This window comes from Ceratotherium simum, chromosome 17, assembly GCF_057802395.1.
Source record: "Ceratotherium simum simum isolate JZ-2026a chromosome 17, ASM5780239v1, whole genome shotgun sequence".
Taxonomy (NCBI): domain Eukaryota; kingdom Metazoa; phylum Chordata; class Mammalia; order Perissodactyla; family Rhinocerotidae; genus Ceratotherium; species Ceratotherium simum.
In genome coordinates, this window is record NC_141916.1 from 40,573,699 (window position 1) to 40,599,872 (window position 26,174).

Sequence of the window (26,174 nt, forward strand, 5' to 3'; positions counted from 1 at the left end):
AATGGCCTTCTTACAAGTCTTCAAAAACATTATTTTCTAAGATGTTTTAAATGTAATCATGTCTGAAGTTAAACGGATGAACTTTGTGACCTTTGAAGTCTCATCCAACTTTATGTTGCACACTCACACATTTACACACACACACACACACACACACATGGGTGAAGGGATTCAGATAAACACGTACTCTCTCAAATATATTTATCTTCATTTTATATTTCAGTAATTTTAACAGACTCCAGGAAAAAGACATAGCTCATGAAATATAAATCTTTATCAAACTACCCTAATATGAAATACTTAAAATTAAAACATTTAAAAATTAAAAATATACCCAAAATTTCTAGAACACCAACTCCTTTGAGTAATTCAATCTTTACTTCCTTGCTCCTGAGAGCATGAGAAAATGTGTGTCAAGACACAAGGAACTTTGGGCAATCAAAGGAAGATGATAAACAATACTGGAGGGAAATTATTTAACTGAATCCATCTGTTTTGTGCTGTAAAACTCCTTGTTTATTTTTAATTGAACAAGAAAGGAACCAGCATGTCTGATACATACATGCCTCTTTTCCTTGCCCACAGGAAAATAGACAGCCCTAATATTTTTCCAAAACAGAAAATGTATCTAAAGTATAGAGAATGAAAAAAAATCACAATCCCATAATTAAAGTTATCTCTCATTTCAAATTCTCTATAGGAAAAACTCACTGTAACTTTTAAGGTATAGAGATATTTGTAGTCATTGTAATAGGATTATAAGAATCTTGTAAGAATTATAAGAATCTGCAAAGAGACTACTGCAAATTCAGTAAGTATGAATTAGAGGAATTTTAAAAGTAGAATGACATAATGGCAGGTCTACACTGTCAGTGACTCATAATAGAAAAGTAAGATTGAAAATGCAAATTATACTTAAATCTTCCATTTTTATGCTTTAATCAAAGGACTCCTATGTGATTTCATCCATTTATTTTATACTAGTAACTGCATAATAATTGGTTGTGTTTTAACTATTTAAATTAATCCTGATTGATTGAGCTAGAGGACACACTACCTGATCTGTGCAAAGAACAGGTTTCATTTCATCTCAAATTTCATTTCCTCTTGAAACAGGTCATTTATCACCCAGTGTTTTTCATCTCTACTTTACCCTTGCATCGCCCCTACCTCTTCTGCGTATTGCTTCTTACTTTCCTCTGCAGACTCTCTTCACACTTTATTTGATTCCATTTCTTTATACTCTGCCACATAAAGGGGCTTTTCCTGGCCCCTTTCCACACAATATATTGAAAACCAGGGGACATCGCAGTCAATCACAAAATAGCACATCTCCTTAGCTCAATCAACCCCAACATGCCATCAATGCAGGGAATCATGGGTTTCCAAAAAGAAGGGCTCATGTGATCAGGGAGAACTGTAATTGAATTTCAGCTCTCTCATTCTTCTTTTTTTTTTTTTTGTGAGGAAGATCGGCCCTGAGCTAACATCTGCCAATCCTCCTCTTTTTGCCGAGGAAGACCGACCGTGGGCTAACACCCATGCCCATCTTCCTCCACTTTATATGGGACGCCGCCACAGCATGGCTTGCCAAGCAGTGCATCAGTGCGCGCCCGGGATCCGAACCGGGAACCCCAGGCTGCCGCAGCGGAGCACGCGCACTTAACCGCTTGCACCACTGGGCCGGCCCCCAGCTCTCTCATTCTTGATGGATGTTTCTCTCCCTTTTGGCAGACTTTCAGAGATTTATTTAGTTGAATTCAGCATGCACAGAATATAGGTTATTTTTATAAACATTTAGCTCTGCTGTGAGAGCAGCCTAAAGATGCCACAATGTAAGATGCCCTCTAAAGTAATCATGATGGAGATACCTTATGTATCTTATGGCAAGAACGGAGACAGCCTCTTGCCCTGCCTGTCCCATCTACCTTTGTGGTATCTTACATGGACATTCTTTTCAACTTGGCCCTTTCTTCTTGAGTGCAGGCACATGATATGGGAAGGAGGACACAGGAAGATGAGGTTGTTCCTCACGTCTGGTTGAATCATTTGCTTTGTTATTTCCGGTGGATGCACTAACCATAATTTTCAGCTTCTTGACTTTATGTTGGCTATTTTAAGAATTTTAATTTTATTACCTAAATGAAGAAACTGAGAGACAGAAAACCAAATCCTTCCATTATTTTGCACTCAGCCTAGGACAGCACCAAAAAATTCTAATTTTAAATTATCTCAATTTGTTGCCCTCAATTTTTTTCTAATACGTAGTCATGAGGACAAAAGAAAGGATTCAGGACTAATTGTGTGAACTTGGGCAAGTTACTTAACATTTCTGTGCCTTAGTTTCTGCATCTGAATCTCTTTCCTGAGCTACACAAGAATGCAGAATACTTAAATTCACATTTCATCCCTTGAGTTACATATTATTATTGTCTGATATTTTAATTCTGTCCTTAAAAGAAAAATATTTAAGAAAAATACCCACAAATCTGGAAATACTATTATTTATGTACATAGTGTTTGTTTAGATTGACTGACTCATGGTTTTCAAATTTATTTGTTCACTTTTTTTATTAGATCTCAGACTTTCTCTGATATTACTATTCTTCTTTCTAGAACACATCCATCATAAATTCCTTTAATTAAGATTTGCTAGGTGGTACAGTTTTGACTTATCTAAATGTCTTTAGTTCACTCCTATTCTTGTGAGATAGATTAGCCAGGCACTCAATTTTAGGTTGACTATTATATTCTCTCAAAACTCTGAAGAAAATATTCTACTGTGTTCTGACACCCTCTCCCCTTTTTTTTTCTTTTGGTGAGGAAGATTGGCTCTGAGCTAACATCTGTTGCCAGTCTTCCTCTTTTTGCTTGAGGAAGATGGTCCTTGAGCTAACATCTGTGGCAATTTTCTACTTTGTATATGGGATGCCACCATAGCATGACTTGATGAGCGGTGTGTAGGTCTGAGCCTGGGATCCAAACTTGCGAACCACAGACTGCCATAGCGGAGCGCGTGAACTTAACCACTACACCATGGGGCTGGCCCCCTGATATCCTTTATTTCTGACAGTTCTGCTCTCAGACTGACTCCTTTCCTGAAAAGGTAATGTGATTTCTCTCTAGCTGACACTAAGATTTTTTTTGTCTTTGGTGCTGTGTAGTTTCAGTTTTGTGTCTATGTGTAAATTTTTTTCTCTTTACTCTGCTTCTCAGCAAATAGTTTAAGTCCCCCATCCTCGACTAAAAATACGATTATGTATATTAGACTTTCTAATTCCTTCTCCTATATCTCTTAAAATCTTTTCATTTTCCTATTTCTCGTCTATGTTACATTCTAGGTAATTTCTTCACATTCTCTGCCTCCCAGTTTATTAATTCTTCCTTCACTATTCTATTATGCCATTTAACCTATCATATTTCCTTGATTACATTCCCAAAAGTTATATTTAGCTGCTCTGTAATTACGTCTTCTCTCATTGCTGTTATTTTTACGACCTCATGCTTTTCTTTAAATATTTAAATATTTTAAAATTAAACGAAATAGTTAAATATTTTAGCATTTCTACCTTTTAGAGATCTGCAAAGTTTTGGCTTTTTTTGTTTTTCTGTTTTCTCTAACTCATGGTGTTTCCCTATGTGTCTAGTGATCTTGGTTTTAAACTCCAATGTGTTTAAATTTGATATGCTGAAATTGCATGGCCCTTAACTGGTGATGCTTTCCTCCCAAAATTCTCTGCATGTGTTTTTGTAGGGAGCCGAGGGGTCCTACTGACCTAGGACCACTGTAGTGTCCCTTTAAAAGTCTCAGGTTTGGGCCGGCCCCGTGGCTTAGCGGTTAAGTGCGTGCGCTGCGATGCAGGCTGCCCGGGTTCGGATCCCGGGCGCACACAGACGCACTGCTTCTCCGGCCATGCTGAGGCCGCGTCCCACATACAACAACTAGAAGAATGTGCAACTATGACTTACAACTATCGCTTGGGGCTTTAGGGGAAAAATAAATAAATTAAAAAAAAAAAAAAAAATTAAAAAAAAAAAAAAGTCTCAGGTTTAATGTGGAATGCTCAAATTCAGTTCTTCCACTTTGCTGGAGTTTCAGAGGAGTCTCTTACTGAGCTAATGTGCATTTGTCCTCAGGGCCACCCAATTTAAGTATTTGCCCATGTTGTCCTGTTCCTGGCTCCAGTGAAAGCTCAATCCTATTTCTCAGGTTGTTATGACCCCTAAATTATAAAATTTAATGAACATTTCCAAAGAGCAGAGAGGACCAGATCAGTTTTTGGAAAACCAGATTACCTTTAATGGTTTCTCTCAGTGAGGCAATTCCAATAAAACCATACTTTCTGGAGGAAGTGTCTTCCTACACTTAACAGGAGATATTTAAGCAAAGTCGGTGCTTGAACAATTTCAAGAAATAGTCACCAGTATAAAGTGGGTGATCAAGAGGGAAAGAAGGTACTAAATTTCCTTTTCTGGATGTAAGAAACAACAACAGAATTGCTTCCTTAAGTTATGCCTCTTAAAATTAAAAGTTTATATTTCAAGGTGGTCTCTGGAAATACTGGTGGAATGTGAGTACTGTTTCTTGAACGCTCATAGAAACATCGCCATTTTGAGGACTTCTGCTTCTTGCTATGATGTGGTAGTTGCAGGTAAATCCATGCTTATTTGAGAACAAACAGAAAAGCTGAGTGAAAAAAAAACCGAAGCTATCAAGGCAAGACAACCAATTCCACGTGACTAGGTTCCCAGAGAGAAGAGACCTTCAGAAGAGTGAGCCAAAATGCTGTGACCTGTTCTTCCCTTCAGAGCTTTTATTTACTAACCACTGGCATGGAGTAAAAGGCTAAGAATCCAGGCAGAAGGATGCAGCTATTAGGAAGGCAAGCCAGCGGAGCTTTTAGCAATGTCATGAGGCTGATGACACAAAAATTGGAGTTTTGGGCTGCCATGGCAGCCAGAACTTGAATGTCTAACAGCCCAGTGAGAAGGGGGCAGTTTTCCCCTTGAGCAATTTGGTGAATTCTTAGGCTGCGATAAAGGCAGAAGATTAAGAAGCTAAGCAAGAAGCTACTGAAAATCTCGTCAGAGTTTTCTGCAGGGCTGAGAGGTAAAAACTTGGAGTCAGAACGTTCCAAGAAGGAGAGGTCATAGTAAGTACTCCAGACTCTCAATTGGGATTGTAGGAGCAGGCAATCCGGAGACAGAATCTGACAAAAACTGTATTCCACTTTTGAGTTAGTATAGATTCTGATTACATGAGGTCATCTTCCCCCAAATCATTTCACTTTCCTCCACAAAACTTTATTGCTTTTAATTTTGATATCTAAGCCCTTACCATAGCTCCCCAGATCCTGTACCCTCTGGCCTCCCTCCATCTACATATCTCCCTTTCTATACTCTCAGCACTCTCCTTTTCTGCTTGCTAGCTTTGCCAGTCATTTAGAATCTTAAGTTCCTCAGGCTTTCTCTCCCTGTGTTGGGTCTTGTATCTCTCTTCTTCTCTTTCATTATTTGAAAGTCTTTCCTCACTCCCTTATCATAGCCTTTAACACACCATACAGTAATAGCTGTCGACCTGTTTATATTCCCCCCATAAGTGAGAATTCTGTGAGAGGAGGAACTGGGTCTGTCTTAATCACTGCCATATTCCTGAAACTAGCTCAGTGACTGAGGTAGTGAACACTCCACAAATATTTGTTGAGTAAATGAAGCTTCAGGGAAGGGAGAAGATGATGCTTAGAAGTACACGGGGTACATTGACACCGACCTAGAAAACCCCACACAGTAGTTACATGCCAGATCCTAGATGAGAGAAATCACATCATATTTCATCTGGCACCTGTCTGAAAGGGAAGGAAAACCTCCTGCCCACAATGCTGTTGGATCTTTTGGTTGCTGACTTATGGGCTCTTCCAAAGGGCTCTCAAAGGTCCTGAATTGTATCTTCTCCAAATTTAAATACTTCTTCCTTTCAGTATTTATATATGGACAGTGGGGGGGAGGTGGGCAGTGTGTGAGAGACATAAAGTAAGAATTTCTTTGAAAAATTTATAATATGTATAGTAAAAGAAGCATTTCCTTGAACTCACATAAATACTATACTCCTGAAAAATAATTTTACCAGACAATAAACATAAAATTGAAATTTGATAAGTACATCATTAGCTTTTGTATTATAAGATGATCATCCAGAGATTATCCTCAGTGGTGACAGTGATTTCTTATTCATTCAATAAGTTCAAGATAGGATATCTGGTACAGCAACCTTGAAAGAACCTATATCATCACATAAAGTGGAAATTTAAGTAACTCATTGGTTATTGAGGCTTTTTCTATTTAGAACAGTCAAGTGAAACACATCTGAGTGTAGGGTGCCCTCAGAATCTTATTTCAACACTTAAGGCTTAGTTCACTCCATGATTACACACTCGGTGAGTAACTCTTCTCCCAATCAGTTACTTACCTGGTCGATTTGGCTTTTTAGCCTTTACGTGATTAGCTGTAGAAACAGCATAGGACGAAGTGAAGGATCTGCTTTTGGTGAGGGTCATCATCACTGGGTTATTCCAAGAATCAGGACCAACAGAACTATAAAGACACAGCACAAAGAAAAATGAAGAAATTATTCATCAATTATTGGGGCAGATCTTGCCAGAACCCAACCATCATTTCCATAATAGACTTGCCACCTGAGTCACGGTCCAGATTCAGTGACAGAATCACTTTACTTCTAAATGACTAAATAGGTTTTCTAAGCTCAATCTTTGCTGCAAGGATACAGCAGTCATGCATCAAGCATACTGGGTTACCAAAAGAGGAAAGATAACTTTCCTATTTATCCAGTTAATAGGAACCAAACACTTTCTCATTTTACTTCTATAATCATGTTCCTCACAGATTTTCTAAAAACCTGGCAAATTAATTGGTTAAGATGCAGGTGAACTTATATTAGTTAGGCATGGGATGAGCTTTCCTTCTATGGTCTTTATTAATTATTAAGCTTGGTGTATCTAAATTAAAAAACTAAGTGCTTATAAAATCATTCAAAGAGAATATTCTTTGTAGGATTTCCTTGTGAAGGAAAAGGTTAGCAACAGGCTTTTAGCCTACAATTTATTTTACTGGTGACACTGTGGAAAGAAAGGGATGATGAGCCAAATCCCCTTGTAAACATGCTAATGATGGACCTGCCACTAAACACACTGATGCTATTTACAAGGAGAAACGTAAGTGAGTGGACAGCGAGTCTTCATGTAGGGAATGCTTTTAGCAGAATATGCTTGGTCTGTCAAGGTTATTATTGTAAACAAATCTGGAATTAACAGATCTATGGAAGGTTGGGATGGAGAATGTTACATAGCCATGTAATTAATGGGATATAAATATTGGAGATGTTCCAAACCAAAAGTTATCTAGATGCATTGCTTAAAACCTTACATGTTAAATCTGAAACAGAATCCATTGTAATTTGAGAGAGAAAAGAATTTAGGAAGCTGTGTTGACAATCTTGTACTGGTCTAAGGGAAAAGTCTATGTTTTGCTAACACCTGTGTGCTTTCAAACATTAGTAAATTTGGTACTGGGTAAAATCTATAATTTGCTTGAGTATAATTTGACAATTTGACCCTCCGTCAACCTTAGATTGCACTGCAAGCAGGACGTACCTGGTGTGTCTGAGTGGCTTGTTGTAAATAAACTTGAAATTGGTGGAATTATGGGGTCATGAATAGGTGTAGACTGTCCTGTAAACTGTATAATTAATGAGGTATAATTTGGAGGTGTTCCATAACCAAAATGGCTTCCTCTGCGCAAGCAACATTATGAGTGCACTGCTTAGAACCCTGCATGTTAAATCCAAACCAAAATATATGCTAATGTGGAATAAAAGGACTTTTAGTTCCAGACCTTTTGAAGGGAAGAATGCTGGGCATGTGCACTACCAATATAGACTATTGTCTGTATCTTTTGATTAATAGTAAATTCAGTAATAAGTAAGATCTATAATTTATGTTGAGTCTAATTTAACCCTCTGACACTTATGTTACCTCATTTCTTTGTTTTCATTTTCAGAATTTTCTTCAATTGTTGACCCAGGTATTTTAAAACTTCATCTTTTATATTACTTCTAATAGCAGTTTACAAAATATATATCTCATAAAAGAGACATTTGAAATATGGAATGAACTCCAGCAAGTATCAAATACAATTAAAGAAAGCATAAAAAATAATATTTGTTTCATTCTTAGAATGGATATTTGTTTCCTTCTTAGAAATCTTATTCTAGGTATTTCAGAAATGCCTAGAATTTTGAAACAATAAAATCACATGAAACTCTGAATCCAAGATCGATAACTACACTATTCCCTTATAGTGCTATTCCCTTTCAACTTCTTTTGTTGGAATGATTGACTTATAAGATTTACTCTGAAGAAATTTTATGTAATGTATATGTGGCCTGGGAGTTTTAATTTCTCAGTACATTATACAATGAATAGGTTATTAGTTTTTTATGTAGACTTTTCAAAGTTAAAACCTTAACAATAACTGCATTTATTTTATTTGGTATATTTATTTTTTAATATCTCAAAAAGTTATATTATGAAGGCTACCTCAAAAACTGCCTACTACTATTTTATTCTTTTTAATAAAAGCACTTAAAATATGCTCACTTTGAAAAGTTCTATAAAGTACAATAACAGAGTATCTTTAATGTATGGAGAACTTCAAGATAAAAGTCTAGCCATATATCCCATTCTTAATATAATAAATATTAATTTATTAAAATATATATTGTTACTAAAATAATAAATCAAAATATTTATGTATATGTGTCTATGTGTGTATATATATATGCATTAATATTTACTGGCACTTTCAACTATATTGTTTGTGTGATCCTTGCAATAGTTTTCAGCTTTGTATTGACTCTCAACTTCTTGATTCCTTTTCAGATCTCATGAACATGTAATAATTTGGATTTTGGAGAGGAAATTAGCTTGGGGAAACCTTTGCCTGGTCTCCTCATGCCGACACAGCAGGGGAAAACTGTCCATGAGTCTACCGTGGAAGATCTCAACCCTCCTCCACAAAAGTGAATTTTACAACCTCAGTTCTACCCATAACAACTTCATCGCAGGTCCTAAAAGTCTTCCCAGGTCTAACAGTTTCTTTTACTGAGTTTACAGCCTCCTCTGTGTCCAAGAGGCAGAGGCAAGGGTTAGTTCCAAGGCCAACTTGGTACGATTAGGGTAGAATTTATTTCAGACTTTTTTATTTCTCTCAAGCCTATTTTTTAAAAATAACTAGTGGTATTCTTTCACCTAATTTACTTTCCAATTGTGCCATCGTTCCCCTTTTTCCTATAAATTCCTTGTAGTGGTACCAAGGCTCAGACTAAGGACCTGATTCTCAGGACATGCATCTCTGAGTGGTAGGGCAGAGATCCTTCTGATTCTCAGCCAGTGTCCTTTCTACTCAGCTGTATTTAAAACTACCCAGGAGTAGGTCATCCAGCTGTCTACCTAACAGGATAGAAGCTGAGGACTGTTTCTAATTTTCACCTCCCACTCTGGTTCATCTTTTGATCACTGCAGTCGTCAAAGAGCCTCAAGAAAAGGAAAGGCACGGAAAGAGGAAGAAATAAAAAGGCGGAAACTACAAGAGCTAAAACTCAAATCAGTTTTGAAATCAATCAGCAGTTTTGACAACAGGTCTCCTAAGTGAAGAAGGCTTTAACTTTGGTTTATAATCAGAGCTGGAGATGATCTGTGGCTATCTTTCCACTATTTTCACCCACGACAAAGAATAAGTCAACTGAAACTAGTTGTATTTAATGGTGGTACTGTTGCCACTTATGTATAGTTTTCCCTTAAAGGGCTCAAATTCTCTTCAGAATAAATTTCATTTCTTCATAATGGTGATAAAGTTGTATCACTCTCAGATTTTATATCAGGACTTTTAATAGGACAGTGAAATTAAGGAATAGTAAGTTAGTGGAAAAAAGTATATCGTTAGTGGAAAGTTAGTAGTAAGTTAGTGGGGAAAAAAGACATCTATAAGTATTTTTAGGACAAACAGAAAGAGTGGGATCATATGCTATTCCTTATCTATTTTAAAAATATCTGAATATGAGTATTTGTTTCATAAAGCAGAATGACAGATCCTCAGGAGTTAGGCTCATTAAAGTTCTTGAAACTCTTTTCCTCATGATGATTTCAATTTTAGCCCCCAATCTCATTTGATTAAGAGAAGAGAGGAGTAGAAGAAATGAAATTTGACCAGAAGTAACAAACAATAACAGAAGAAAGGAAACATTTAAGAATGCATGAATGAATTTTTGGTAGAGTTATTCTATGGAAAGAAAATCATAGAGCATTAATTATACTATGACAGGAATCTTGGCAAGGTGGGTTGGTAAAATAGAAAGCCTTTCTAAAGATACACACTGAGAACATACTCATTTTCTTAAGCAACAAATATACTCATTTTCTTAAGCAACAAATATTTAACTATAATGCACTACCACTTATCAGTATTTGCTGCTGTAGAAATTGACAATGGTCAATATTTTCAGAGGAAAATATCACCAGTGACTTATAACTTCAAACTTTAGGAAATGTTTATGAAACAGATTGGGTAATATCCTCCTGTGGTGGTATTTAGAAGTTTTACAAAAGTCCAGGTAATAAGATGGAGGGGAATTACACTGATATGTGAAAGAAAGAATCATTTGAGTTTACTTCTGATTCTATAGGTTTATTAGACTATCAGTGTTAATATGGAAGAAACCAATTAAATATATTTTTAATCATATTTTCTTTTAAGCAAAGTCAGCCAAAAATTCTTATGATTTGAAAGGTTTCCATTTCTCTTCCAATCTCAGAATGGTGCTTTATATATACTCAAGGCCAAGATCAGGAGAAAATTACTTCTAATATTGCTGTTATGTAGTTCAACAAAGATGTGATTATTTTTCAGTCATTAGGTCATTAATAAAACTGATGAAAGTGCTTCAAAACCCTGAAATCATATGGTAAATGTTCTCATAATTATTGAAGTCATATAAAGTATGCTATTTTTCTTCTAAATAGAAAAGGACAAACACAGTAGCCCCCTTTAAAAGCACGTCTTTCATGATGATGTTTTCTTCAAAATTCCTTCTAGATTTTAACATTATCTTTCCTTTAATTTTGGTAATTCTGGCTTTTAAGTCACTTTGTAAAATTGGAACTAATATACTTCAAGTTTACTCTATTTATTTATTTATTTAATTTATTTATTTAGTGAGGAAAATTGGATGTAATGTATAGCATAGTGACCCGTCCTCCTCTATTTTGTGTATGGGATGCTGCCACAGCATGGCTTGATAAGTGGTTAATAGGTCTGCACCTGGGATCTGAACCCGTGAACCCTGGGCTGCCTAAGTGGAGTGCACCACTACCACCAGGCCAGCCCCTCTACTTTTATTTACTTATTTATCTATCTATCTATCTATCTATCTATCTACCTACCTACCTACCTACCTATCTATATATCTATCTATCTATGTATCTATCTATCTTTTGTGAGGAAGACCAGCCCTGAGCTAACTAACATCCGATGCCAATCCTCCTCTTTTTTGCTGAGGAAGAGTGGCCCTGGGCTAACATCCATGCCCATCTTTCTCTACTTTATATGGGATGACGCGACAGCATGGCTTAACAAGCGGTGCCCCTGTGCGCGCCCGGGATCCGAACCGGCGAACCCCAGGCTGCCACAGCGGAGCACCACGCACTTAACTGCTTGCACCACCGGGCCGGCCCCTATTTATTTTTTATTGAGATATAATTGGCATATAACATTATATCAGTTTTAGGTGTACAACATAATGATTTGATATATGTATATATCATGAAATGATCACCACAATAAGTCTGGTTAACATCCATCACTACACATAGTTACAAAAAAATTTTTTTTCTCACGATGAGGACTTTTAAGATCTCTCTTAGCAACTTTCAAATTCGCAATACAGCATTATTAGCTATAGTCACTATGCTATACATTACATCCCCAGGACTTATCACTTCAAGTTTGTACCTTTTGACTCCCTTCACCCACTTTGCGCCCCACCCCCTCGCCCCCGCTGCCTCTGGCAACCACCAATCTTTTCTAAATAAAGTCTAAATTACCAAATATTTGACCATATCTAGGTGCTCTTAGGATGATGATCTACTTTCTGATCTGATCTTCTGTCTTTCATATAATGCTAGGATAGCTGGTCTGGTGGGCCAGGGGAATCTAACAATCATTTGCAAATGTCAGGTTGGGTACCTTTGATTTAAGGATTTCAATATGGATCTCAGTCTAGGTAAAATCTTGCCTACCTGTATTCTGGGCTCAACCCTTCTCATCCAAAGAAATACTGGCAGGCATCACACCTCAAGTCGCTGTCCCCATTTATATTTAAGGCCACACAACATAATTTAAGCCTAAATCTCTGATGTTAATCCCTATACTGCTCTGCATTTAAACTATACACCCTTTTCATTTTCAAAGCTGGCCTCCAACCAACTGTACTTGGTTGGGCCTTCCTTCCCCTGTAATTTATAATTCCTTTTTGATAAGTAACTTCTCTAATAGATGTGAAACCAACTGGAGCATTGCCTGACCTGGATGAAGGTGATTCATGTAGTTTCATGCTGGCGCTACGGTCCCTCCGTACTGGGGCAGGCTCCAAAGTGGGTAGACCTGTGGCTGAGGTGGTGGTTGTCCAAGTCGACGAAACTCGTCTCAACAAACCCGGGGGCAAACTCCTTCTCAGGCGCTAGGAAGAAGGAGTGTTGATTTTATTATTAAGCATATTTTCTATCACTAACTTCTATGTATTATAATGGAAGAAAATGGGTTTTTAATTGGAAGTGAATTTAATAAACCATACTGGTTTAATATTACCTATTTAAAATTTGGGTGCTCAGAAATTCAATAAAAGGCTCTCTGGCCAAAATGAATGAGGATTACAAAAATAACACTTTGGGATCTTCATTTCAATGATTACATAAATATAGGATTATGGGAATGAGAGTCAATTACCTTTGGAATAATTTTTTTTTTTTTTTTTTTTTTTTGCTGAGGAAGATTTGCCCTGAGATAACATCTGTGCCAATCTTCCTCTACTTTATATGTGGGACACCACCACAGCATGGCTGGTGAGTGGAGTAGGTCCGCACCTAGGATCTGAACTCGTGAACCCCAGGCTGCTGAAGTGGAGCACGTGGAACTTTAACCACTGGGCTGTGGGGCTGGGCCCTGGAATAATTTTATAGTTATATTAGTTCAACAGGATTTACGCACCTATACACACATATTATATTAGTTATTATGAGCAGAAGTCTTTCCTCAAAAGTCACTTGTTTGGGGCCTGGATTACTTTATATCATCTTGCACGACAGTCTCTATGCCAAAATGTTCCTTGATTTAATTTTAATTTCTTGATCTACAAATGACAGGACCTAAGTGTAAGAGTATAACTCACAAAATGCACCACCTCTCTTGTGGTTAACATGACTTAGACATCAGGCATAGGAGTAACATCATCAGTATCAACTCCTCTTAATAGAAGACTCTGCTGGTTGACCTGTTCCTTCCCCTGCCATACCCTAGGCAGGATGCGTGACATCATGAGCACCAAGGCGAGATTCTGGGCTCACCAGGAGGAGCACCAGCACTCTAAAGAGGGTCTTAAACCTTAAAAACTAAAGTGAAGGTATTTTAATACAACTATAGCAATAGTTCTAACAGGTAGAAACTCAACTCTTTTATTTGTGGCTAGTAACTCCTAGTAGACCAATTGTGTAGTTTACAGACGCATTCTGCTCTTCTGAAGACGGTAAAAACTTTTGAGACATGAAGTTCATGGCATCTTGGGATTCAAGAATAGCTCTGACACTAAATAGTTTCCAGTATCTCTTAAAGATCTGAATATGCATCTTAGAAGGTAATTCAATAGAAAGTGAAAGGGTCAAGCACTGTAAATACCAGAATTATTGCCTGTAGATCTGTCACTGACTTCATGGCTATTTTGAGACCCAAAGGAATCAGTTAATCTCTCTCCATTCCTTTACTATCACATCATGCTTAGCCACATCTTTCTCAAAGACCTAGATGTTTGAAGGTAACTACACAAACACCTAATTGACAAAGTTGTGTGGAGAACACATTCCTGAGTCAAGAGACTCACAATAGCAAGAGTAAAGATGTTCCTGACTGACCACCAGCTCAAGGGGATGGCTGCTTGTTTACTAAATAGATCACTGTGCTGGTTGTACCAGAGACCACTTAAATTCTGATTTCTTTTTTTTTTTTTTTTTAGTCTTTAATATGACTTGTTTTGAACTAATACTGAGGTCTAAATTGGGTGCAGGATTCTATCCTCTACAGCTTACTTTTGTAAAACTCTTATATCTTATATGTAAAAAGAAGGAATTATACAAATCACGAAGGCCATCTTTTACTTTAAATAATTCAAAATCAACTAAAACTATTCTGAGTTCAAAACTTGTTGGATTTGGGAAAGACATGAAGGTACTATGAAGAATATCACACTAAGAAATCAAAGAGCGAAGAAAACATTTCAGAAGGAAATGGATTTTAAACAGAATCCACACAAAATTGGGAGCAGGGATTTTTGCCTGTTTTGTTTTGTTGTTTTTTTTCTTTTTGTGAGGAAGATTCACTCTGAGCTAACATCTATTGCCAATCTTCCTCTTTTTTTTTTTTTTTTTTGCTTCAGGAAGATTAGCCCTGAGCTAATGTCTGTGCCAATCTGCATGCCAATTTTGCATGTGGGTTGCCACCACAGCATGGCTAGATGAGTGGTGTAGGTCTGCACCTGGGATCTGAACCCACGAACCCAGGCTGCCAAAGCAGAATGTGCCGGACTTAATCACTACGCCACGGGGCTGGCCCCTTGTTTTTTTTGTGTGTGTTGCTATATCTTTATCCCATAGAACAGGGCTTGGCATATAGAAGCAAAAACGTCTGGAAAGTCTGAATAAAAAAGGTAACGTAAAAAGGTAAATTTTTTATTAACAGAAAGTGATCTAGTATAAGGACAGGAGTCTTTATGTTTAAATTTTTATTACTTTGGTCAGCTGGATCAACACATCTTTGCAGAGTCACTGATATGAGTCTGCATATGGGTTTGGGGTGACAATAAAGACACCTAGAAGATAATTAAAAGAAAAAGTTAAACCTTTTCAGGAGTATGTCATTAATACCTACCTTGGGAATAGCCAGCTTGTCTTTTTCAGAGCTTTCTTCAGAATCAGAACAGGTGTAGTTTTCACTGAAGGAAACGACGGGATTCACTCTGGGCTTGTGAATTGCCTGGAAAGTGAGCTGGGTGCTGAGCAGGTTGCTCACTGCCCTCAAGGACGTACACACATTGGGCGGCAGAGAAGGGTCTGCCAGGAGGTCAGTAATGAGGCCGTGAGCCTCGCCCATCACGGCAATATCCACAGTAATACTGGTTCCTGAAGACTGAGACATCAAACAAAGGAATGGTCAAGTAAGAAAAGGCCTAACTTGAAGGCACCGAGAATAAAATTGGGCTTTTTCTGAAAAATGGACTGAGTTGACTCTTGTGGGTTGCAGTAAAGTAACATTCAAATCACATTTCTGTTTCAAATTTTCCCCAAATTTGTTGTGGCTTTTGCCATTTTTGTATTCATGGCACATTTTGTAATGCTAGAGCTTGTGGAGGGGACGACATGTTTGAAGATATCAAAAAGATAAACATTAGTTTTTAAAAGGCATGAAACTTCAGAGAACTGGAAAAAACTTCATATCAATCACTCCTTATGAAGAGTTCAACATTTTAATGTACATTATTTAAGAATTCATTCTAAAAGTAACATTGATATACTATAAAATTTTAATTTTAGTAATATTTTAATGTGATATTTGAACCTGGTATGTGGTAATTATTCAACTAATATTAGAGAAAAGCACAAAAAGCAACTCAATTTGTGTTCAAATTCACACACTGTCCCTCTTCTTGTGCTTGGTAAGAATAGAAATTTCAGTTCTAGAATTCTGTGGCACATCTGTCATATTCTGCCGAACTGCCTATCAGATTCAGCGTCGTTACTCTATATTGAAGAAATGAAGAGCACAAAAAACACGACAGGAATGTTCCCCATTCTGCTGGTCAGGCGAGAATACAGGCAGGAAGACGTGAGAGCAAGGGAGAGCACAGGCAGAGTCAAGGCCAAGAGGGTAGAGGAAGCTTGAAGATGGCGGCACGCAGAGAACTGTTCATATTAGCATGTTGCCATGGCGTGAGCCACAAGGAACCCACATAACTTTAAAGGGCATAACGCAGTTAGTGACTGGGTGCGGGTTCTGGAGCTAGGCTATTTACACCCAAATCCTGACCCCTGACCCTACCACTTTCTATCTGCATGATCTTTGTCCAGTTACACAGTTCTCCTTGCTGTGATTTCTCCCTCTGTAAAATGGATATAGTAATAGCCCCAACATCAGAAGGTAATTATAAAAATTAAAAGGGATAATGTATATAAAGCACTTAATATTGTGCTGGCAATTGTAGGTGTTCAATAATGATAATGATATAAATAGGAATCATAATTCTGGAGTTTTTCCATAAGAGGCTATTAGAAGTTTGGCTATGTATTTGGAAAAAAATAATGTTTAATCATTCACAATAGACTTAAAAATAGACTCCAGAGAGATAAAAAAATTTAAATGTACAAAATTATAACAGTATTAAAAGAAAGTCTGGGGGACTATTTTATAATCTTGGAATTAGGAAGACTGTCAAAAAATAATATGAATTCATAAACTGTCAAGGAAACATCTGACAGATCTGACTAAATAAAGACATAAACTTCTACATAAGAAAATATGCCATAAACAAAGGTTAAAAACAAACAGTCGATGAGAAAATGTTTGCCACACAGAGAAGATAAAATATATCCAAAAAAAGAGTTTCTAAAAAAATCAATAAAAGACAAACTTGGATAAAGAGACTGAATATACAATTCAAACTGTAATCAAATATATAAAAAGCTGCTTCCCTCCCTAATATTTAAGATGCAAATTAACATAATAAAAACAACTTTTACTTATCAAAATGGCAAAATACTAAAAGACTGATAGCATCAAGTATTAGTAATGGTTTGTGGAAATGAGCAGTGATTGAAATGAATCCAATATTTTTGGAAGGAAATTTTGCTGAGTGTATCCATTTGTAGTGTATTTTTAAAAATTTTTTTGCATTTTATTTATTTTATTTGGGTATTTTATTATTTATTTATTTTTCTCTCAGCTCATTTTTATTTTATTTTATTTATTTATTTATTTAATTTATTTTCATTGTGGTAACATTGGTTTATGACATTGTATAAATTTCAGGTGTACATCACTATACTTCTCTTTCTGCATAGATCACATCATGTTCACCACCCAAATACTAACTACAATCCATCACCATACACATGTGCTGAATTATCCCTTTCCTCCTCTTCCCTCCCCCCTTACCCTCTGGTAACCACAATCCAATCTCCGTCTCTATGTGTTTGTTGTTGTTTTTATCTTCTACTTATGAGTGAGATCATACGGTATTTGAGCTTCTCCCTCTGACTTATTTCACTTTGCATAATACCCTCAATGTCCATCCATGTTGTCACAAATCAATTTGCAGTTTAAATGTATGTATATACTGCAATCCAGCAAAACAATGTAGACATCTACTCTAAAGAAAAACTACAAATATGTAAAAATATAAGGATAAGGACACAAAGGGTACAGCAGTGCTCTCATAACAACAACCAAAGAATGTGGTCATAAATGCATATCAATAGAGAAATTGTAAAAAAAAAAAAGTTGTCTTATCACTATATTATAAAGTAGTATGTACTTGTTTAAAAGATTTGGGTGGATCTATAAATAATTACTAGGAAAAATACTCATAAAATATTGTTCAGTGGGGGGAAAAATATGTCATAGAAAAAGTGAATATGTATTTTTTTAATCAGAAAAATACGATAATTATGAAAACATCCAACACCTGTGAAGATATCTACTCCTGAAATAACTATTAGTAATGGGCAAATTATTCTGTAAAGCTTCATATATGTTATGTCTTTTAGTACTAGAATAATAAGAATAGCAATAACAATGATGGTGGCAGCTGATATTTATTCAGCATAAGACTACAAAGTAGGTACTCTTAATAACTTCGTTTCTATTAGCCAAAAGTAACTTGCCAAAATCAGAATCTGATAGCTGGAACATGGAAACACCAGACTGCAAACAAAAATACTCTGATTCCATGGCTCAAGTGCTGAACTAGTAGGTCAAAATAAATACCGAACTTTTTCATCTGATGTTCTTAAATATATCTGTAATTATTTAATGCTTTATTTAATCATTGTGCCATGTTTTTCGGCTTGTAAGTCCAAATATCTATTATGAACCAACATGAAAATTTAAGTGTAATATTGATAGTTTTAGGATATATAATTATGCATATTTCATGTGTACCTACATTGTTAACTTCAAAAATGTTCATGGGAAATGCCACTGAACTAGGTTAACATTCTCTCTTAGAAACGTATTTTCAAGTGCATCTCTAATTATTATGCTTCTGAAAACCTTACCCCGTGTGATCTTTTGAAACAGTAATAATTATTCCTACCCATGTTGTTCTAGTAAACTTAAACTAACAAGTCACTGTGCAGTTTCCATAAAAGAAACTGAAATTTTAAGTCAAACTTTGTTTTCAGAACAAAAAATATTAAGATTTGACAATGAAATTAACAGTTTATGCTCTAGTAATTAATAATTAAAGAGGTTTTCTCAAAATGTTCTTAGTATATAAAACTTACAAATCTGAAGAAAGAGTAGAACATGTTCATTGAAAATTAGAATTAAATTTTTAGTAAATTATTGATGAGAGAACAAGTTTACTTTATAATTCTCTAATATTATGTTTTTATAATACATTTTTTTAAACTAATGGATATATTTCTTATATACTCAGAAAAAAATATTAAAAAATTTTAAAGTAACTTTAAAATAGAAACAGAACTGAAAACATCCTTATAAGTCAATGTTAGTGTTACATGAGAATTTAGAAAATAAGCACATTATGCATTTCAGTGCTACTAATGCTATAGCTTTTGTGCAAGCAAAGGTCTTCAAGTGAAAACAAAAGTAATATTTAAGCCAACAAGAAGCAAATTATCCATATTGGAATTGGTTAAGAAACCAAAGTAAACACTTCTGTTGGAAAAACTCTCCCTACTATTATTAAGTCAGGTCTTTCCTTTACTGGTTTTCTGAATCAAAAATACAATTGTATAACAGTCAAAAGTTGTATCACATAAGAAGTTATCACCACTTTTTGACTCAAATAACTAAAGGCTTCAATGAGGCATGAAATCTAAAAGCAACAATCAGATTTGTTTGCCACCAACTTGCCAAGACTAACCACACATGAAATGCTGAAAGACTGAAGACAGATGGGCCACTATTTCAATAAACAACAGACAAGATATCAAGATGTGGGCACATCCAGGCAGTCACTGTAAAGGAATTTCAGGGGAGAAGAGCTTTGGTTGATGGTAGTTTTTTCATCATATGATACAAAAGATGACACAATGGAGTGACTCACACAGAGGGTATTTCCACACCTATTCAACTTGAAAAATAATATAATTAGATTTCTAGGTATACCAAATAATACTCAGAAATATTTAACTGGTGAAATCTTAGACAGTGACAATAAATACTAAAGGTTAAGTTTATATGAAAGCTGCTTGAAAGGAAAGCCTTAAGCTAACAGCCTGAAATCATCTCTGAGTGCAGTAATGAACTATACTAAGCATAAAACCACAGTTGAGTCTTTTTACAGCGCATATGACCAAACAAATCTTTTCCTTAAAAAAAAGTGACCAAGCAATAAAAAACTTCTACTTTGCAAGCTCTCCTTATAATAGAAATATTTATATTTAACATTTAAGAAAATGCAAGTATAATTCCCTAGGAACTACTTAAATGATAACCAAATTTGGATTGCCACCTTTAAATAGAAAATATAGAATTTAACTCCGATAAACAGTAAAGTTTTATATATCAAACCAAAAATAACGGATTCTCTTGGTAAATCCACTTCTTTTCAAGGCACCCAAGGAAGATGTTTAACCCTTCCTTTCCCCCTTTATGTCCTTCTAGTCTATTCCATCATCTCCAGGAAGTACTACTTAATGTTGGCTTTAGACTTTTACAAATGTAAATGGCCTTGCTATAGCATGATCTAGATTGTTTCCAAGTTACTTTACTCATCATAAACCAAAGGCCCAGAAAAATCTGGAGTTATAGAACAAAAGTTAAAGAAACAATAACAAATACACTTATAATCAACATTAAACCTAACTTCTAGACTAGGCATGTATCAATCAATTCAATTATAGAAAATTTGTTTTCACTCTTACTACTACTGTGCTAAAACTTTGAAATTACACTACTAGCATGATAAAGGGGAAAGCTCTGAATATGTGTGGGGGTCAGAAAAAATGTGCACTCCATGAAGGGCATCTAAGTTTTTAAATTACAATAAGTTGTAAATTACAAAAAATTCTAACAAATAAATCTATGTGATCAAAATACTAACAGAATATAAAATAAAATTATACATTTTAAAGTAACATGCCAGATTATTTACTGTAGCTTTGTGTTCGGGTCTCTGTCAAACTATTATTCAGAAATGGAGAACTTCTTAAAGAAAAAATTAATAAGTCTTAGGAAATAATTACAGGAACAAGGTAAATGAAAACAAAGAAGTAAATAACATCATTTCACTTAAAGAAAGACAAAGTGCCCAAAGGAAGAATCAGAAAGAATTTGCGAAAATTGATGTCAACAGCAATTTGCTGTTCAAAATGATTAGGGAGATTATCCAGTGTAGGGGGTGGGGTGAAGAGAATGCAGCCAACTCTTGATAAATTTCCTTGGAGGCAGCACCAATACAGTCAAGTTACAGCTCTTCTTCCCATACATTTTGAAGCGAAGATTAAATTGATAACTTAATGTAATAGGTTAAATACATCCCTGCCCAGAGGCAGAGACATCATAATTCTCAAGTCTTCTGACTAAGTGAATCATCTGATATGTCATTTGCTTTGGAGATAATTCTAACTGGAGGAAAACAATTAGAAGCAGCACAAAAGCCTCTCTTCATAATTCTACAAGAAACTCAAAGATAGGTTACAAATACTAAAGCACTAGAATTGAGACAATTATCAAGATAACCTAGTTGAGATGCTATACGCCTCAAATTAGCCATTTTTTAAAAACTATTTTAAGTTTTATGATGGTTTTCAAAACCAATCACAGATTTTCTCGAGACAATACTGTATCCATGGGAGCGCTCAGGCTCTCCTCTCATAAATCAGAAAATTAGGTTGGATCTTTCTCAGGTGCCTTCCAATTCTATAAGTCTAAAGCATTTCTTTACATAACATACATATACACACAAACACTAAAGAAAGAAGAAAATGATTTTAAAGCATTTCTCGGCAGCATGAAGCATTTTAAATTTTTAAAAAATATGTTAAAATTATTTACGTAAACTTAGAAAAGTCCTTGTTTCACTGATTGCTAAAGTTATAAGCTCTACCTTATAACATTATTGAGAAACTGCTGCTGTTTCCTTCCTATGGTAAAATGCCTAGCATACACTGAGCACTCATGGGGAATAAACTATTTTCTGTATGTCCACATATTTCTCCCAATGGTTGAGTTGCACATTTGCCAAGTGTCAAGTTTTGTTTGGTCGCAAATCTGTTTAGGCCACTTGTATTTGTCACTATAAGTTACATATGCTAGTAAAATATCTATAAACCAGTGATATGGGAGTGAAAATGGAATAATTTCCTTGAAAACTAAGTTGAATAGTTTTAAAGACTTCATAAATAGACTTGATAAAGGTGAGGCCCTAAAATCAATTTCTGTTAAATTAAGTAGAGGAAAGACAACAGTCAAGATTCAAAAAGAAAATAATAACATACTTGAAGGATTTTCAACTCAGAATGCTTTCAAGTGCCTAAGTTATTCACTGTAAAAAAAAAAAAAAAAACCCTGAAACTGGCAGTCCTATACAATGAAGTATGGGTGTGGTGTATGTAAGAAAGACAACTTGGAACTCCAATCAACAGAGTGGACGTATACTCAAAGAGAAACATTCTTGGCTCTTCATCAAAAGATATGTGAAAACCTGCATATCTATACATATTAAGTTAAAATATATTACTAAAGGTATGGAAAATATGTCATATTTTTATGATACTCTGCTTTAAAAACTTTTTAAATTAATGGACCAACTACTGGTCCTGATCATATCTGTTAAGAGGGCTCCATACTTCTTTAAACCCAACACCTCCTTTCACTTGAAATAAGACATACTACAATAGGTATGTCAAAGCTATTCATTACGATTCCTGGAATAAGGGACAGAAAGTAAAGTTTGGTTTATGCATTAGCACATGGGGTGCAAAAAGGTACAAGCGCATATTTTCATTATGTATATAATTTGGAAGGTAGTGTATATGAGAAGTTGGAAAGCAAAGTTATAAAGAACTGGGATATAAAAAAGGAAGTTTTATTCATTCATCAATATCAAATTTTTACTTTATGAGATAGTATATGGGACCTCTAAGAGCACAGGTCTAGAGTCAGACTGTGTTCAAATTTCAAATCTGCTGAAATTTTGGGAAATTCATTTATCCCTTTAGCTCTTGTTTTCTCATCTCTAAAAAGAGGGTAAAAATAATACCCACTGTATAGTATTGATGATGTTTAAATGAGATCATACACATAAAGAGCCTCAGTAGAGTCCTTGGCTCACAGTACATGTTTGATAAATATTATATATCACCACCACTATTATTACTGTATTTAAAAAGACTGTCTGTGCAAACGGATGCATATTGTGCATGTGTGTGTCTCCTACATATACTGGGCCAGTAGTTTCTTTATAAATGAAGACAGCATAGAGATATGATTTCTCTACCAACAAAAAAAATTCAAAAACAAAAACCTAAATACTTTTACTTCTTATTCTAGGTAAATATAAAGATCGTACTCCCTACTCCCATATACTCATAATAGTTCTGAGATTCATTTTAGGCTTTTAGAAAGTAATTGTACGAAAGCCCTGGTTTCAGTTAATATAGTTGATTGCACTGGTACGATTTATAACACAGTATGTGAAAGGAATTCTAAAAGCAGGCATCTTAGCTCCATTGTTGGAAGTATTTTTTTCTTTCTATTTAGTCATCCTGGGAGGCACCCTGGGAGGCAAACATAGCATGGGAAGAACATTCTCAGCGTAAAAAGGGAGTTGGGACAAGAGAGGAATAAACAGTGTAAGGGATGACACATAAAAGGAAAGAGTCATGGGGACTCTTCTTACCCAACTTTGGTCCTCAATGCTGGGAAAAGATGCCTGATGGGTTTTTGGGAGCTGTCTCCTCCTACATCTCTAAAGCAGTTTGCCACCCAACACCCTCCAAATATTCCTCTAGGGGGCTGTCTGTGATGCTAGGAAGTAGTGTCCTGGTCTTTAATGTACTAAATTCACTTAGAAGATGAGCTGGATTCAATAAATGATCTTTGGTGTATTACCGGTTCTGACCTCAGAGCCAGCAAAATTGCATATGTGTTTATACTTTCATAGGACCCATTTATAATTTTAGACTTGAAGTTGGTTGGGAAATTTTTAAAAAATGAAATCATGTGAAAATTTTGCAGTAACTCATTGTAGGCTGAACCTTGGCGAAATGCCATCCTAAGGAAGCAGATGTTTGCTTATTTTAAATTTCTGGCAGGGAATATGAGTTTACATTTGGATTTTCTCCTTAAGATAATATATATGTACAGTAGGAGGAAAATATATAGGGCCCTTCATCAAACTGCTTTCCAACAACATCTCTGTTGGCCGACCCCGTTTGAGATCTGAGACACAGCAAACTCCAGCAGTTATCCAAATTAACTTCCTTCTCTTTCGATGTTCAAAGAACATTCCATGTCACCAAATGGGATGTAGTAGAGGGCCTTGTGTCTTATATATTTCCCTACAATCTATCAACAAATAAGCCAAAAATTGTTGAAACAGTCCCTCTGTTTATGTTTTCTAAGTACCTTCCAGACACTAACAAATTCACCCAATATCCTCAAAAATAATAATTATCACAGAATACTGTTTTATTATTTAGGAAATAAAACATGCTTATAAAATCACTTATCCTGGTAAGCACTCATATCTCTGAGAAGATAACCTTAGCTGCCTTTGACTTCCAGGCTGGTCCTTCTATTTCTTCTAACTAAAAAAGATAAGGTGGCTGGCAAGGCAATGAGGAATTCAGGTAATGAACTGCTCATGTGACTGCTCACACAAATGAAGGTGGGAAGGCTCGGTTAAGTATAAATTGCTATGTAAATAAAAAGCATTTTATTCTGTTAGTGGAAGAAACTAGATTCTCTAAATACAAGTTTGTAAACATTATAGGAAAAATTAAGAATCGCTGAAATAAGTATGAACTCATAAAGTTGATGACTTTTGATGGCCTTTTGTTTAAATTTTAAGAATCGCTATTAAACTTGAACTTCAGCTTTCTGTTTGCTTAGCCTAAAAACAATTTCAGTGAACAACAGATGGCAGTATTCTGCCTTTTAAAGAACTCTAATTGTCTGAACATCTTTTTGAATGAGTGCTGCTCCCTCATTAATAAGCAGAGTTTAGTTTCTTGTTCTCACAGAAAAACAAAAAACTAAAAAAACAATAAATGACATAAGACTATTGGTAGAAAGTAATAAAAAATTTAAAATTGTGTTATATCTCTCAGGATCATTGTTAAAGTGAAACTATAATTACATCATTAATAATTCGTCTAAATTACAAACTGTCACCTTTCTCCAGTTGTGTAAGATACACATTATTAACACGACCCATTTTCATATATAATTTGATTTAAATTTCTTTCTACATGTAATTTTCTACTGTAATTAAAATATTCATTAAAAAAAGCCATCAAAATGCACCTTCTGACACAATGGTTCTGTGAGCCTTCATGGGCATTCGTTTTATCTATGTTGTGTTATCACTAGACTCTTTCCTACCTCATGTGCAACAGGCACTTATCTAGGCTACTGATTTGCTTCTACTGCTGCTGGTTGGGGAGATCCTCCCTCGACTGCTGTAGGAATATCCAAAACGGTCTCCACGTGAACGCCTGTTAGGGCATTCCTGTCCTTCATACACTGGAAGCACCAAAAACAAAAACAAAGGAAAAACCCTGGAAGCTGTAACTTCAGAGAAACCTTGCATCTCTGACCAATTCTCATACGTATCCATAGAACCTCTCTGTCATAGCACTTGTGCTAGTTTTCAACTCAACTCGGTGTGTGATCATTTGATGGTTTGTCTTCCTCTTTTAGGCTTCAAGTTTTACAAGGACAAAGGCAATGTTAATTTTCATTCACCTGTTTAACCCCAGAGCCTAGTCTAGTATCTGGTACTTTTTAGGCACTCAGTGATATTAGAAACCAGTGAAGTCCTAAGTGACATACTCTAAACCTCCAAAGATAAGTAAATTTCCTCTCTCCAGTCCTATGCCTTAAAGAAATATAAAAAGACAAACAAATTACAGTGTCTCAGATATTTCCATAAAACAAATAACTGAATTTTCTGGAAGCCATTCTAAATCATTTAACCTTCTAGCACAATTTCATGTTCTAATCTTAAAATTAAATAAAAATACTGAGAATTATTAGACTGGAATACTGGAGTCATGAATAAAAATTATATTTAACAAAATGATTCTGGAATAACTACTATCCAGGAAATAATGAAACTGCCAAGAAGAAGTAATAGTACTAACGAAAGAAAGCAGCTCTACACATTTTTCTATCATCTGGTACATATGTGAAAAGAGTAAGCAGAGGATTAGGATATATAGATGAGTATTTTCTGGGAAAAGAGAATCTTAAAAGGACTGGAAATAGAGAAAGAATGGCCTTTGGGAACAAAATTCAGGTGAAATACAGAGTGCTTCACGTTGAAAAGGACATGTCTGTGTACAGCCTGGTGACTACAGTTAATAATACTG

The 26,174-nt window shown here is 35.5% G+C and overlaps 2 protein-coding genes across 2 annotated transcripts in view; both read right to left on the reverse strand.

The window, feature by feature from the left end:
* The window catches only part of SLCO1C1 (solute carrier organic anion transporter family member 1C1), a 510,734-nt gene that overhangs the window by 115,577 nt on the left and 368,983 nt on the right, over positions 1–26,174 (reverse strand). The gene's annotated exons all lie outside the window — the stretch shown is intronic.
* The window catches only part of PDE3A (phosphodiesterase 3A), a 292,725-nt gene that overhangs the window by 42,647 nt on the left and 223,904 nt on the right, over positions 1–26,174 (reverse strand). The window contains exons 3-5 of the mRNA XM_087442694.1: positions 15,265–15,522; positions 12,654–12,808; positions 6,467–6,591 (exon numbers count right to left, since the gene is read on the reverse strand). Coding sequence (XP_087298820.1) covers positions 6,467–6,591; positions 12,654–12,808; positions 15,265–15,522 — 538 coding nt within the window. The remainder of the gene's footprint in view (positions 1–6,466; positions 6,592–12,653; positions 12,809–15,264; positions 15,523–26,174) is intronic.